General features: G+C 35.5%; 1 protein-coding gene across 1 annotated transcript in view; it reads right to left on the minus strand.

Annotated features, from left to right (window-relative positions):
* PRMT3 (protein arginine methyltransferase 3) overlaps positions 1–16,231 on the minus strand; it is a 74,110-nt gene extending 57,879 nt beyond the window's left edge. Inside the window, exons 1-8 of the mRNA XM_087719040.1 lie at positions 16,108–16,231; positions 15,854–16,010; positions 13,626–13,708; positions 12,429–12,478; positions 11,476–11,578; positions 9,046–9,199; positions 5,910–6,051; positions 3,388–3,453 (exon numbers count right to left, since the gene is read on the minus strand). Coding sequence (XP_087575166.1) covers positions 3,388–3,453; positions 5,910–6,051; positions 9,046–9,199; positions 11,476–11,578; positions 12,429–12,478; positions 13,626–13,708; positions 15,854–16,010; positions 16,108–16,135 — 783 coding nt within the window. The 5' untranslated portion in view covers positions 16,136–16,231. The remainder of the gene's footprint in view (positions 1–3,387; positions 3,454–5,909; positions 6,052–9,045; positions 9,200–11,475; positions 11,579–12,428; positions 12,479–13,625; positions 13,709–15,853; positions 16,011–16,107) is intronic.
* Between the last annotated feature and the right edge of the window lie 214 nt (positions 16,232–16,445).

Here is a 16,445-nt window from a genome sequence, read left to right on the forward strand (position 1 = left end):
CAAAAGAAAGTAGCACACATGCTTGAAAAGGATAGTATAAGCTTCTTCTCAAGCTTCTCTGACTGGAGTTCCAAAAACGTATCAAAAGGAATTAAAACAATGAGCTTTTATCATAGCAACATGGAATGGAAGCAGGCCCCTTCTTTTTTTTTGCCAACTGGATTGCAATCTGTTCACTATCTAAAAAAATGCCAACTATAAGGAAAATGTTACCACAACTACATTTTTCTTATTTATATAGATTGACTATAATTATATACCAGTCAGCAGAACCATAGAGGAAATGCATCTCTTCCCTTGCAAAGAATACTTTAAATGTTGGCATGGCAGTAAAAATTGTCCATTTCTTGAAATAAGTTAAAAGATTTTCGCTTTAAAATGAACTCACTCTACACATTAATGAGGTCTTTTGGAAATGTCCCGCTGTGTTTTATTAAGTACTTACTTAGACTTCAGATATTTAACTTTTTTTTTAATACGTGGACATTTCAGATAACTCTCTAGCCATATAAGCAATAAACAAGTATTTTCTTCATCTTTATATGTTAATGATCATGATGGTAATGATCTAATGGAGGTTGTTTTTTTTTTTTTTGCTTTTCAGTATGTCCCTGAGAATGGGAAGTTGCATGCAGACAAATATTTAAGTTCTACAACTTCCTCAATCACTGAATAACTATGATTGAGGCACTGAGTTATGATGCATCTACTGCACTTGATGAATCTCTACAAATACCTCTACAATCTGCATTTGGATTATCTGTTGTAGTAGTTCTGTTAACCTTTGTACGCCAACCCAAAGTAACCATTGTGAGATGAGCTGCCACATAAATCATTTAAATATATAAATAAATTTCTTCAGATTCTACCTACTATAGTTAAGTGCACAAAAATTCAGCAGATACACAGGAGCGTGTAAGGTCTATTTAGACCTTGCGTTAAGATGTGAACATAGTAAAAGGCGAACAATTCAAAGGACTACTGAAGCTATTTTAATAAATCTATCCAATTTCCATGCTAGCAAGGCAAAGCTCTGTAGCAATAATAAGCATACAAGTCTAAAAGCAGTTTTTAAAATCAGTACTTTGCCCCTCCCAAAATCAGTACTTTGCCCCTCCCAACACCAGCAAAAGCTGGAGCAGTGATGGGTTTAAAAAAATAAAATGAAAGACAAAAACATTTTTGACCAGAAATAAATGTATAAATTAGTATAAAACCAATTAGGAGTTGAAGAAATGCTGAAATATTTTGAAATATTGTCAGTTATTCTATAATATCCATTACATAGAAGCAAGCAGAGTAACGGATTTCAATATCACCTTACACATTTTTAAGCAAGAACCCACAGATCCAACAACTTACTTGGCACAAACATGTTAAAAATTAAGAAAGAACCTGTTTTTGCATGATCTGCCTGCGTATTTGTGGTCTTTACCACAATCAAACCTAGCATTTTTCTTCCACAAACATTTATTGCTGGGTTTTCCCATCCTTTTTAAGCACAATTTTTGATTATTCTAAATTAAACTTTTAAAATTATCGATGTTGCTAGACAATAGAGAATCAAAAGCCTGAAGGTTGAACATTATATCCTAATCAATATCTTATCTTCCCCCAATCAGAGTACAAGATTCCTAAAACAATTTTTTAGATGATGTTGTCTATAAAAATCCACATTATCAGTTATGACTATAGTCCTATAACTCCTAATATTCCAGTATTTCTCTGAACGGTTCACAGAGTCAGCATATTGCTCTCAACAATCTGGGTCCTAATTTTACCATCTCAGAAGGATGGAAGGCCATCCACCATGAGCCGGTCAGGATCGAATTGCTGGCTTTAGACAGAGTTAGCCTGTAATACTGCATTTTAACCACTGCACCACTACATTTTGAAATGTGTGGACTTCAACTTCCAGAATTCCCCAGCCATCACTGCCGTTGTCCATTTAAGCATGCATAGGCAATTGCCTATGAATATCAAGGCCAAGCAGTATTCATTACAAATTTTAAAAATGGTTTTTAACAGCAAATAATCCTATTCTACTTGCTCATGATTGAATTTGATGGGCCTACCTTCCACAAACAGAACTCCTATTCTATACATACTCAACATTTAAGAAAATATAACTTTATTATGAATAAAATGCTACAAGTGTTTCCCATAAATGTCAAGGTATGTTTGCATTTGGTATAAATAATTTTTAATGACGCACATACAGAGAAAATGTTTTCTGCCTGTTCTCTAGCTCAAAGACAAAAATAAAGATGATTCCTTGTATCATAGAAGTGGCACATACAATATCAGGGTTAATATTCCTCTTTGTTCAATAGAAGGACTCTAGATTATACGCTTAGCATAATTAAAGTTTTTACCAGAGTTTTAAAAAATAAAAGATAGATGTTAACTGCAACCTCCGAGATAAATTCCTTCCATAAAATAAAATAAATAATGTGTGGAAGAAGATATACTTTAATTGAAGGTAATTTCTAAGTGTGCATTTATGACCAAGAGCCAATAAATATAAGAAAATGATCCACTCAGAAGCAAAAGATGATATGAATAAGGTCTGAATATGCAATGGCATATACTGACTGGATCTTCTTTTCCTATTGTTTACTCTTATTCCATAATTTACAGAATACAGAATAACAGACTTGGAAGGGACCCTGAAGGTCTTCTAGTCCAACTCCATGCCCAAGCAGGACACCTATACGATTCCAGACAAGTGACTGGTCCAGTCTCCTCTTAAAAGCCTACAGTGTTTGAGCTCGTACAGCTACTGAAGGCAGACCGCTCCACTATTACCTGTTCTCACTGTCAGGAAATTTATCCTTAAATTCTTCACACAGAAGCCAGATTTAGTCCCCTACAAAGGCAGAACTTGCTAATGTTTTTTTATAAACTTACCAGGAGGGAATTATTTATATGGGTTTCATTCAAACCAAAACACTGGGATCTGAACTCTTTCCAGAAGCCAGTACCTCAGGGGGCTTCATGAAACTTTTTATCATACAACACGCAGGTTAGAAATTCACTTGTGGTAGATTTTAGAATGGTAAGTGTTCACACACTTATTTCAGATACCACTTAAGAAGAGCAAACAAGAAAAGACTCAACAAAACCTTGTCATCAAAATTAATGAATACTCACGACAGCACACTGAACAATGACAATGCTGATCAGCATTTCTCTTATCAGTATTCTGCACTCTCCTGCAACTGAATAATGCTCTCCATGTAATAGGACTTTAGTACATTCAATCAAAACCTTGTCAAAAAGATTCAGTATCCCAATTGTAGAAGGAATCCAATCCAGGAGACTTTTATTACCTTAGCGCATCACATGCTACAAATACATTAACAGCTTTAAAGCCAGCTCACTTACCTTATCTCTAAAGATGTGTGGGTTTAGATAAATGAAGTCACGATAGCTTTCAGTACGCACTTTATCCTATTTAAAAAAAAAGGTATTCTGAGCACTGACTGCTATTCATTGTTCAATGATAGTTATATCAAAAGTTCATCACCTAGCAGTTATTCCTTAACCCATCTAACAAAAGCAGTATTTTAAGTATGACCAGGCATTGAAATGTGACAAAAAATAGTACTTTATTGAGAAAGTATTACAGAATTTCTAATAGTTTTTTAGACAGCAGCAACAAAATTATCAGACCTAAGTGAAATGTGGAAATATTAAACATACTAGGATAATTATTTATTCTTTCTGTTTGTAAGGAAATAATAGCAGTAGACTTATATACCGCTTCATAGGGCTTTCAGCCCTCTCTAAGCGGTTTACAGAGAGTCAGCATATTGCCCCCAACAATCTGGGTCCTCATTTTACCCACCTCGGAAGGATGGAAGGCTGAGTCAACCCTGAGCCGGTGAGATTTGAACCGCTGAACTGCTGATCTAGCAGTAGCCTGCAGTGCTGCATTTAACCACTGCGCCACCTTGGCTCTTGTAATGCTCGTATCTTCTTTTTTTACTGACATTCTCTAATTTTTCAAGTATAGTAATACAACCTTGTAAAAGCAATAAAATACTAGTCTTAATTTGATATTCAGGATGCATAGCTACCCACATTTCTTTGTTATCCTTTGCTGAGGCTAACATATACAAATCTAAAAATGTACAAAACTACGTAACAGTGTGCAGACTACTGGTAGTTTTCCAGTTTGTATACCTGAACAGAGATAACAACCTGGGCTGACTCTGTAACCTGTTTAGCAACTACCATCATTCCCTTTAATAAATGTAGGCAGATAGACAATGCCAAAAAGCCATATGCTTTACTATCTGTGTAAATGGCTAGAGAACCAATCAGCAAACGAAAGGAAGACAGTGCCTGAGATCCTATTTTTAGCTCCTTGCAAATGCAGGTTTAAAAAAATATATAATAAGTACAACTTTTTTTAAAAGTGAGAACTTCTCCTTGCATACAAATTAGATACTGCACCACTAGATGAAACACCGAAAGGACAAAAGTACAATTCCCTGCAGCAGCTAGCAAGCTAAATTCCAAAACTCGCATTTAGGAATGAAGCATATATATCTGAATCAGTGCCTTTCAGGATTGAGATTGATGGATCAGAATTTGAGAGGAGCATGAAATTATTATTTTATACATAAATCATGTAAATTAAACTTTTTTTAGTGAATTTCAAACACAATTATCTTAAAAAAAACACTATTCTGCTCTCATTTGTGAACCTTCTCACTTGCAGTCCACAGAAATGCTTGCGCTGCATTCTTTTTCCATCAGCGTTTCAAAGAACAGGACGTGGAATTGGCTGTTCTTCATCAGTAATCCAATGACATGGACTTCACTGTTTGACAACTCAGGTACTCCTACCCTTGGGCATATCTAGAAAGCTGCTTAAATTAGCTTCTGCCAGGTAATTAATATTAAGCCATCTCTTTATTCAACAGTACTTATCTGATTTTAGCAGCATTGTTTCAGAAGCATCTTGTTTATGCCATATTTTAAAGACAAGGGAATATACTGTAAAATCACAAATATTATGCAGCTTCCAACTTAAAGCTCAATTCTAAGCATGAATGGCACTGTGGAAGTACTGGACCTCAGGCTGTAGAAAGGCTACAAGTCTGAAAATCTTGAAACTGTTCATTCTAACAGTCCTGCAACCCTTCAGTATTTGGAGGGACCCAGAGTTCCCACCTCCGATAAAGCAAGAAGGTGTTTTACCAGTCTTCTTTTAGCTAGCCAAGGCACGGACTAGGTTCTAACCTATATAGCTGATTGTTCATCTGTAGCTCAGCTGACAGAGAAATCCAGCCAGTGTAATTTATAAGTCATGGTTGAGCGCTTAATATTGTGGGGGAACCAGACTCATCATGGAATGTGAATCTGTATTACCCATAGGACAGTTCCTTCCTTTTACCATTATTTTGTCTGTACTAGTCCACATACTGAGAAGAATATGCTGCAGTGTAAATGCTGGCACTAAGGTAGACAAAATCCCAAAGGCTAACATATGCATAATTGTCAAAATTTAATCACACAATATATTAAATGATGCCAATTATTTAATATCAAAATACTAGAGGAGAATTACCTCCAGAGTTTTTTCTTTTGTGTTTCATATGGCTAAATTCCTATCCCACTGAAGGGGATCTGTAAATCTTAAATGGAAAAAACAACAAGCAAGGCAGCATATGGGGAGGGCAGACTATACATGGTCCTTTGGATTTTGACCTGTGTTTTTACATGTTTCTTGTTATTTTGTTCACTTTTTTCCCTTGCATTTTTATCTGAGCTTCACCAGGATAACAATCTAGTATGGATAGGGTTAAAAATGCAGCTGTATTGCAGTATACGTATGGGGAAACAGCCTCCCTTCCATCTTTCTCACCATAAAGACATGCTTCTGTTCATTTCCTAACCTTTAGCATTTCTTCATGGATCCCAAAGTGCCCGTATGAGCTGAAGTAAACATCTTCCTCATCCTCTTTTAAGTTCCCAGTCGTGCTGGCGGATGAGCCACTTCCAATTTCTGTGTTCATCACCAAATCCTGCGTAAATTGCCTGTAATCAATTTGAAACATACCCTCAAGACATAGTACAAGAACTATAAAAAGGCAGCATATAGGTTGCATACTGTGCTGTTTGGTGGCTTCCACATGCTGAAGCTCCCTCTGCTGGCTACTGCATTGAAAGTTGCTTGGAATTTTTTTGAGTATATCAAACATCAGTATTTATTTATTTTTTTACATTCCAGGGCATGAAGAACTGTATCTGGTTATTTTCTATAACCCTATTCAATTCTAACTATGAGAGTCAATTTGGTGGTTAAGACACTAGGCTAGATACTGGGAAACTATGAATTCTAGTCAAATGTCTATGAAAATTCTCAGTCATCCAGTTGGATCAAAAGTGGTTTTTATTTTTGAAACGGCAAACTAGACTGATTTTTTGAGGAAAAAAGGAAGACGTTTTGCTTCCTATCCTGGAAGCATCGGTTGTATTGCATGCTGTGGGAGATGAAAGGAGAGTTATTCACATTTGAGATTAAATGGTGGGGTGAGGGGAATGGAAAGATTGTGTTTCCTTTGCAGTCTATTGGTCTTAACACTATGAGTTATAGTCTTGCCTCAGACACAAAATCAACTGGGAGACCTTGGGCCAAGACTCTCTCAGCCCAAGAAGCAGAAGCCAATGGCAAACTATCTCGGAAAAACCTTGCCAAGAAAACTGCAGGGATGAGTCCAGGCAGTCACCAGGAGTCAATAATGACTCAAAGGTACACACACAATTCTAGCTGTAGTACAGTAAAATGTATATTAAGGTAATGTTTTAAAAGGTACTTTCAGAAAACATAAAACAGCAGGGAATAGACTCCAAATAATCTAGTTGATGTTAAAAAAAAAACTTGTCCAATTACTTTAAAGTAATTTAGCAACCTTTGAAAATAATATTCTTTCAAGGAATAGCAAACAATAAAGAAAAAGTAGAAGATAATCACAGGGACACAACAGTGGAGAAATTAACATTTTAAAAGCACTTAAACAATTAGTATTATTTCTCACCATCCTCTTTCTGCTACAAAAACAATAATAAGTCTGTAAGGCAAAAGCGGATCCTTATTGAGTGATTTAAAAACACAATAGTTCAAAAGTCTATTTTTTAAAAATAAAAGTACTGTTTGAAGGAACAATGGCTATAATTTCAGAATACCACATAAAAAGCTACTGGAATGTGGAACAGAAGCTATTCTAATATCTTTCAGGCGAGTCTGCATCAAATAAATCTTAACTCTTGGTAATGAAATGGACATACTCTTGTGATTTTTCTGGCAAAAGTACAGAAATGTTTGCCAATGGCTTCTGGGATGATTTCTGACTTCCCTTCTAGTCTATAACTAAAATACTTTGAATGTGTTTTGATGCAGCCTTGGGCATCTGATTCTCTTTCTGTGAAGCACGATTTAAGGGTAGCTGTCTAGGACACGCCAGTCTGTACTTTTTATAGCAACAAAAAAGTTTGGATGAGACTATCGACACTGATCAATTTCAACATCCCTGGCTACCAGCCATGCTGATGGGAGTTGCTGACAGGATGATGTCTGGTCACCTACCAATTCCATATCTATGTTTTAGTTGGAACATTAGCAACTAATGAAGGGGTAAGAAAAGTGCAGTTGTGTTCAGTCTGTGCAGTCAATTCAGAATAGATATTTTAATCAATTTTGTGACTCAAAACACTCCTGTCTCAGGAATGAGCCAAATAAAGAACAGGAAGAATTGATTTAGCAATTCTCTATTCAAAAAATTCAAGCTGGAATGCTCTACTTAGGCCAGCAAGTCCAATCCATACTTTATGACAGAAACCTAAATTAAAACACAAGTATCTAGCCTCCAGTTGAACTCATCCAATGAAAGGGACAGCACTTCTTTAATGGTAATAAATTCTACTGGTAAACTGCTCTTAAGAGTTATAAAGTTCTTTCAGCATTAAATCAGAATCTGTCTTCCAATAGCTTAGCTCCATTAAAGCAACATGCATTCCTGAATTATGAAAAACCTGTTTTGATTTTCTGGTAATCTTACTCAGGTATTTGAAGATGTTATAATCCTGCTCAGTCTTACCAACATTACATATTCATAATTTCTTGATCTCTGGTAAGATTTAGTTTCTAGTCTCCTGATCATCTTTACTGGCCTTCCATAATATTCTAAATTATCTAAATCCTTCTTAAATGTGTCCCAATCCTAACTAGCTATACTTAGTGTGAAATTTCACCAAATAATAAATTGAAACAATTATTTTTTGTGTTTTGGAAATTATGCTTCTGTTAATGAATCCAAAAATTGATTTTTTTTCTAATGACACATTTCTGATACATACAGCTTTGCAATTAATTGCTATTCAAACACCTTTTTCATAAGCATTGGTATTAAGCCAGACAGTCTTTGACTTTAAATGAAGAATTTCCCGTCTCTCTCTCTCTCTCTGAACTTCATTTATTACTTTCAGGACATTTCTCTAACCTATACAAATTGTTGTGAATTTCATTTGTTTTCTAGGGCACCAGATAGTCCATTTTGTTTCACCTTATTTACAAATGTGAGAATCTTTCACTGTATCACTTCTTCCAGCACTAATAAAAGTATTGAAAAATGTAAGCTTAGGGTTGAATCTTTAGATACTTACTCAAAACAACATTCCAATTCAATGAGGGCATTCTGACTATAATTTTCAAGCTATGTATCCACTTGATGATTATGCTATCCAGTCTACATTCCCTTTTCACTGCCTAATAAGTCTCTTGCTAGTTCCTATTTGCTAAGTTTATTTTTATTGTATTATTTAAACAACAGGAGTGTTTTACAAAGCTTAGATGAATCCAATTTTGTAGAAAAATATTTCTTTCTTATTGATCCATTCATTAAATGACAGATTGTTCAGTTTTTCTTCTCTTTAATACACTAAATATTATGCTCCTATATCCTCTTAGTTCAACTAAGTTGAATCTTTAGTTCAAGATTTTGAACTAAAAAGTTCATTATTCAAAATGATGACCTCATTTTCTGTAGATCATCTTGGGCTCTGGCCAATGCAGCTTCTGCCAACTCAGTTCTGTGCTCAGCATTTTTCAAACATTCAAGGAGAGATGAAGTCTCAGATACTCCATTAGGACAGGAGATACTGGGAGAATCAAGGAGGTCTTCTACATCTGGAAATAGAAGACAAATATTTGTACAAATATGGAATGGAACTTAATAGTTTAACTTTGAATAAGAATGGATACTGACTTATGTTTCTTAAATGTGTGTTAGTTTTGAAAGACAGTCCAGACAAGAAGCACAGCCAGGAACACTAGTTCTATCTTTATTGTAGGTTATATTTAACAGAATCTCACAAGACTGAAAATATTTCCCCCTCTTGCTTTCTTTTTACATAACTAGGATCCCTTCTGAAACATTTACCATACCAGCTGGCGCAGTGGTTAGGGTGCAGTACTGCAGGCCACTTCAGCTGACTGTTATCTGCAGTTCAGCGGTTCTAATCTCACCGGCTCAAGGTTGACTCAGCCTTCCATCCTTCCGAGGTGGGTGAAATGAGGACCCAGACTGTGGGGGCAATATGCTGACTCTGTAAACTGCTTAGAGAGGACTGAAAGCCCTATGAAGCGGTATATAAGTCTAACTGCTATTGCTATTGCTATTCCTCCTCTGGATTGAGGTATCTTCTGCACAGCAATTGTTGTCCAGTTTTTCCTTCCATCTTCCAAGAGTATTCCAACGTATTATTACAACACAACATATAAAGTCAGGAGTGAGTATAATGTGAACTTTCTTTACTTACTTTTGCTTAGTACAAACAAAGTAGTACAGTAGTACAATACTTTACCAACAATCAATCAATCAATCAATTAAACTTATAATTGTTCTAAAATATCCAGGGTGGATAAAAATCAATGATTTTTTTAAATATTTTTTTTTTATTTTAAATTGGATTTTTTAAAATCAAATTTATTTTAATAAAATGCTTTTGGAGTAAAAATCTATCTAAAGGTAGTTTTCTATTTAAGATACTTTAATAATTTAGTTTATTCAGCATGAAATGGAGCTTAGTTAAGCAGCATGAGGCTCTATATTCTGCAATATTTATATTTTTGGTAAACTCATTCAATGAATCCAAGTTTTGCAAGCTAAATAGGAAACCTTCATTTTGTTTGCAAATAATATTAAAGAGTCTAACTACCAGCAAGAATGAGTCCTTACATTTAAAGGCCTATTATTTCAGATTCACCATGGCAGGGCCTGTTAGCGGGCATCCACTCACCTGCTGCCCACCACGTCCCTCACCTTGTTGCGTCACTGCCACCTCACCCATTAAAGTTGAATGGGAATGTCAGTGAGTCAACAGCTGGTCAGAGGAGGAGCTGCTGCGGGACAGAGACAGTTGCTCTTTAAAAATTATGATTTAAATCAAGTTATTTAAATCAAGCATTTTTACTAGTGATTTCAATCATGGTTTAAATTGTGATTTAAATCAAGTCCATCCTGAAAATATCTAAAAGGATTAGAATAAATACTATACCATATTGCATAAACTAGAGAACAGTCAAGGAAATAAAATCAGACTGATCCAATAACAACATCTTAAGATAAAATAGATCAGAATGATCAGGATATTTAGTAAAGCTTTTAGTAAAAATTCCTGGCGGGCACCTGCATAGAAAGGGCAACACAGAATAACATGTTTCATTATTTCAATTATTATTCCACCACATGAACATATTCTTTGTTCAAAGTCGGATCTTTTCATATTGTCAGGCCTGGAAGCATCTTTTACATTGGAGGTGTTACTTGGAACTCTGATACATATCTTGCTTCAGCAATGGTCTTTGGAAGGGCATTGAATCTGGCTAGGGATAAGGCCCTTCTGAATGTTCGGATCATTATGCAGTTAAGATATATAGCCGGATAGATAGGGCCATCGTAACAGCATTATGGGCCCTACACAAAGCAGTGTATTGGGACCCCTATGACAACTATTCAAACTAAAAACGTAAATGGTTGATAAAATTAAACATCTATTTGCATGTTAGTATTAATAAAAAATGCAGTAAAATGTACTTTCTACTCTTGGTAAAGATGAAGACAATATTAGTTAATTTCTGACAGTCTTGGAGGCAACTAATTTAAATCATTTTCACTCTTTATCTGGCTTGGTTATGGAACACAAATAGTAATAGCCTTGGTCACCATGATGAATAATCTATGCTGGAAATGTTAAAGATACAATCCTAAAATGCCTTTGATGGTCTAAGTTAATTTACATGTGGGGTTTTTTACAATACTATTTTCAAACAGTTTAAAGCATAGATAATTACTATTCCCATTTGAAAATATAAATTATCATGATTTGGTCAAGGCTTCAAATTATTTAAAAATTTCCTTTTAATTTTATATACTAAAAATTTAAAGTGAAAAGAAAATTTACCAAACTGTAGTAGTAAGTCGTTTTCTATTACAGGCTTCAAATAGTTATCTTCATTCCAAGGAAATGGAGGTCTAAGAGAATTAACATATTCTGCATCTGGCTTCTGAAATAGTAAATGAACATGGAAGTGACAGTCTATCATAAGAATGAATCATACACAGAAATAACAAACTGGAATTTTTAAAGTTGGACATATGATCTACTTGTAGCATACTGGTGATTCTACAAACGATACATTCTTCCTCTAATTTGTAGTTGAAGATAGTCTTTATCAATTTCTTATTTTTCTTGTATGCATAATGCTCCTAATTTCCCATCAAAGAAAAATCTTTTTTGCAATGCTAACTTGAACTTTTACCCTTTTCATCTACTGTAAAAACGGATTAATCTGATATTTTATTTTTTACATTTTATGTAATATAATATACCATATTTTAATTGTGATGCTTCTGACACAAATAAACAAACATCTAAGAAAGAATATACATGCACATATATACAATATATTATTTCCAAATCCATTGCTTGTCATTAACAACAAGTTGTTGCTAACAATAACTCTAAAATTAGATCTAGAAACAATAAACATTATTGAACATTGTGGTCTTCATTTTGGTAAGAAATGTCCATAGTTAGAATATTAAAAGTTATCTTACACATTTCCAGATTGCTTTGAATATTATGAACACTTATCATATTTATAAGCTGACTCAATTAACTACTTAAGTTCTTAAGTAAAGTAATATTCTGGACATCAAGATAATCCACCATAAATAAATTTTAAAAATGGATGTTACATTCATATTTGGTTTAGTTTTTGCACTCTCACAATTTCTTCAAGTGGCATTCTCAGAAACCTAATACCAAATGTAGAGCATAGTCTTCTCACCATTCTCTAATTTAAATAACATTATTTAAATTACATCGACTTTACAGAATACTTGAAAACTTACCTGCAGCCTAATAAAATTTACTAGCTTAATGTACCCATAGAAATCAAGCCCTGAAAGAAGCAGAATAAAAATGTTTATCAGAATCATAATCTATTTACTCTATTATATTTTTATACTTCCTCCTATTATTTTATTTCTGTACTGATTTCTTTGTCAAGTACAACTATAAGTTAGCTATACTAATTGGAAAAGTTGACTTTATCTCAAAAACTAACAAAGCTTATTTATTAATGTAATTGACTTATGCTACTTATAAAATCTGAATGCCATTTCAATCACAAATTTTAAGCAGTTAACATCTGGCAAAATAAAACAATTTTAGTAGAAAAAATGATGACTACTGGACCAGCAATTGATGTACATTTGTGTGCAGTGTGTACAAACCCCTTTGAGTCAATGTTGATTCCTGATAACTGTTTTGAGCTAACCACTGCAGATTTTTAGAAACAGCTTAACATTGGCTTCTTCAAGGGCTGAGAGTGACTAGCAAAGTCACGAGACTAGCATTGTGCCTAAGGCAGAACTAAAAATCACATTTTCTAGCTTGCTGGATTAAAATCTACACCAAACTGGCTCCCAATTGATTATTAATATTTAAAAGTTAACAATAGATAATTCATAAATGTTGGATAAGGTAACCAACATTACAAGACATTACAATAGCACATTTCCCAAAGGTTCTGGAAATGACACTATTTAAGGCAGTCATCCTAACTCTGCAAGGAGGGAGAAGAGTATTGTAGACTCTGGGATCCCATCCCAGGAAGGACTTGTGACTTTACCTATATTCTGAAAGTTGGGGAATGTGACATATGCCCTCTTCTGGAATATATGAGAGAGGTCATTGGACTTTAATGTTTAATCTCTTTATGTTTTCAATTTGCCAATTTTTTGGTTAAGCAAAACTTATTGTAATCTTTTCCATTTAACACAATTTCTCATATTGATCATAGTTAATTATTGCCTGCCTTGTTTTTAACAGATTTATTTTAATGTTCTTAAAACTTTAAATTGATACAATCAATTCTAATATCCAGAAAATAAATTTTGAAATGTCTAAGTTAATTTTACAATACTTGTAAAGATTTATTTGGTTTTTTTTATAATTTTTCCCTTCTTTTCCTTTTGTAGCCTTAAGTTTAATAACCTTTTGAAAATACAAAAAGAGAACAATACAATATGTGAAAATAAACTTACTATGTTTTTGAACCATCATCTCAATACTGAACCCATGGTCTGAGGTACAATGGCAAAAACTATCTTCAGCTGAACTGAAAAATCTTAGAAAAAAAGCAATATTTTTAGAATAGATATACACCAATTTTATACTTTTAAAATGTAGGCATGAACAACATAACATAGAAATAGATCCCAATATCTAATTATGGCACTATGAAAGACATAATTCAGAGCATGTATTAAAGAATAAGCAATATGTTTCTGAAGTATCAGGTGAAAAAAATGAAGTGACAAATTGATGTTAGAAACATCTCATGATACTGTACAAAGAAAATAATATCCCTAAAAGAAAGGCAGCAAGGATGGTAACAAAAGGATTATGGTAGTCAGATGTGAAAATTAACAATGATTAAATGCAAAAGAAATTCAGTATCTGAAAGACAGGAAATACATGTAGTAAAGACTGAAAACTACTGTGACTAAAGTATTCAAGTCTTCTATTGAATACTGTGTCAGAGGCACTGGGTCATTCAGTTCTCGACTTACAACAGTTCATTTAGTGGAAATTCAAAGCTACAATGGCACTGAAAAAAGGTGATTTATGACTTTTTTCACACTTACAACCATTGCAGCATTCCCATGGTCTTGTGATCAAAATTTGGGTGCTGGGCATCTAGTCCGCGGTTGCAGTGACCACCTTTTGTGACTTCTGATGAGCAAAGTCAGTGGGGAAGCCAGATTCATTTAACCATGGTTATTACTAACTTAACAACCACAGTGATTCACTTAACTGTGGCAAGAAAGATTGTAAAATGGGGCAGAATTCCCTTAACAAATGTCTCGCCTAGCAACAGAAATTCTGAACTCAACTGTGGTTGTGAGTCCAGAACTACTGTACTTCTCTACATTGCTTTCCCTAGGAAAGGTTGTGTTTAGGGATTTGCCCCCACCCCATCCCTGCTGCAAAATTGAAGCCTGTGTGTGCAGCCCAGCTTTTTATCAGCCAAAATTGCAGAATCCCATGTAATGACAGTCACATTTTAAGTGAAATCCTAAGGTGGAAAGAGTGCAAAAATATGCACTTTGTGAGTTTTGTTGTCCATGTTGTACATTTAATATCCAGTTACTTATTAAATTTAAATTAAATTTATGTGCTGCCCATTTTGCTATCCCAAACAACTCTGGGCAGCTAACTAATCAACTTATGAATCAAAAAAGGTTGTGCGCATGGGTTCTCTTTTAAAGAAGATGTTACACACTGCTAGGAGTGCAGCTGTTGTGTCAAGATGGTGACGTTCATTTTAACACAAAACTTCTTGGCATGGTTTAAATTTCTGGTGCTTTTTCTGTCCTTTTATATACCCCTCTATGGGGACTCTGCTGAAGCAAGGAGAAAGAAAGGAGATAATAGAGACAAAGCAGAAACTCGCATGATGTTAAACTGTTATGTGTTATCATAAAAGAGGACCTGACCTGGGGCACTTACATTGCAGCGCTGGTCAAAAGGGCCCAGCAGAGACCCGAGACTTCTCAGGAAACAACAACTGAATGAAAAACTGCTGGTCACCTTCTATCACTGCACCATCAAGAGTATTTTAACTTACTGCATCTGTGTATGGTTTGCCAACTGCACAGTGGCAGATAGGCCAGCACTCCAGAGGGTCAACATCATTGCTGAGAGGATCATCAGTTTCCCTCTCCCCCAGTGATGAAATTCAATTTTTTTTTACCACCAATTCTGTGGGTGTGACATGGTGGGTATGGCAAGAGAAGGATATTGCAAAATCTTAATTTCCTCTCCACTCTGGGGCCAATCAGAACTACTTAAAATTTCCGCTACCGGTTCTCCAGAATCTGTCAGAATGTGCTGAATTTCAGCCCGCTCTCCCCTCTTTGGAAGAGTTTTATAGCTCCTGCTGCCTTAAGAAACTTCCATCTCATCCTGGGCACCCCTTTTTTTGAACTATTACCATCTGGCAGACGGTACAGGATAATAAAAACAAGAGCAAACAGGCTGAAAAACAGCTTCTATCCCAGGGCAGTAACTATATTGAATTCTATGGTATAGTGCAATATCGGGGTTTCCAATTTCAATTATATAGAAAGTAAAGTTTTTTTTTTAATATTTTTATAGTTATAATGTACACTGAAGATGGCATTTAATTTCGTTGTACCATGTGCAATGACAATAAACTAAACTGGAGGAAGGCAGGCTTCTTTCGAATTCGTTTCCCTAAAACTCCAACCTGTTGCAGAAAAGGCAGGGAGTGCTCTGAGAAGGTCCCTCCATCCCGGCGCTGGGATCGTCGGCACCATCCTCCTCTTCCTCCTCCCAAGCGTCTTCATTCTCGCTATCCGTCAAACAAAGGCTGGAGCCACTTTGTGCCGGTCCCTCCGGTTCGCCTGCCGTAGCGAGAGACAAAAGAGGGGGATGAACCAGAGCTCAATCTGGTCGGAAATCTGCAGAAAAGGAAGAGGGCGGAACGGGGGAAACACGTACCGATCTCCGCAGATTTCCCGGCACTCATAACTCTGCCACCCGTTAAAAGTTCAAACCCTTCGGCGAAAGTTCCCACGATAACAACACACAGACCAGACTCTTCCCACGTGGAGCGAGAGGCTGATGCTCACTTCCGGGTTAAGTGTCAGGTTTCCGACCAATAGGAGAGGAAAAGAGAGGAGGAGACGGGGAATGCGCACGACTACGGTGACTTTAGGGGGCCAAATTTCACGGTAGGGACGGAGAGCGTACGCGTAAACTATAGGAGCGTGCATGAGTTGGAACGTTGGGTTAGCGCGGAGATGCTCTGGCTTTTTAAAAGGAGGGTGCAAGAAACA

Source organism: Thamnophis sirtalis, unplaced genomic scaffold (genome assembly GCF_051295495.1).
Source record: "Thamnophis sirtalis isolate CommonGarterSnake01/CBP01778 unplaced genomic scaffold, rThaSir2_p1.2 scaffold_1, whole genome shotgun sequence".
NCBI classification, from domain to species: domain Eukaryota; kingdom Metazoa; phylum Chordata; class Lepidosauria; order Squamata; family Natricidae; genus Thamnophis; species Thamnophis sirtalis.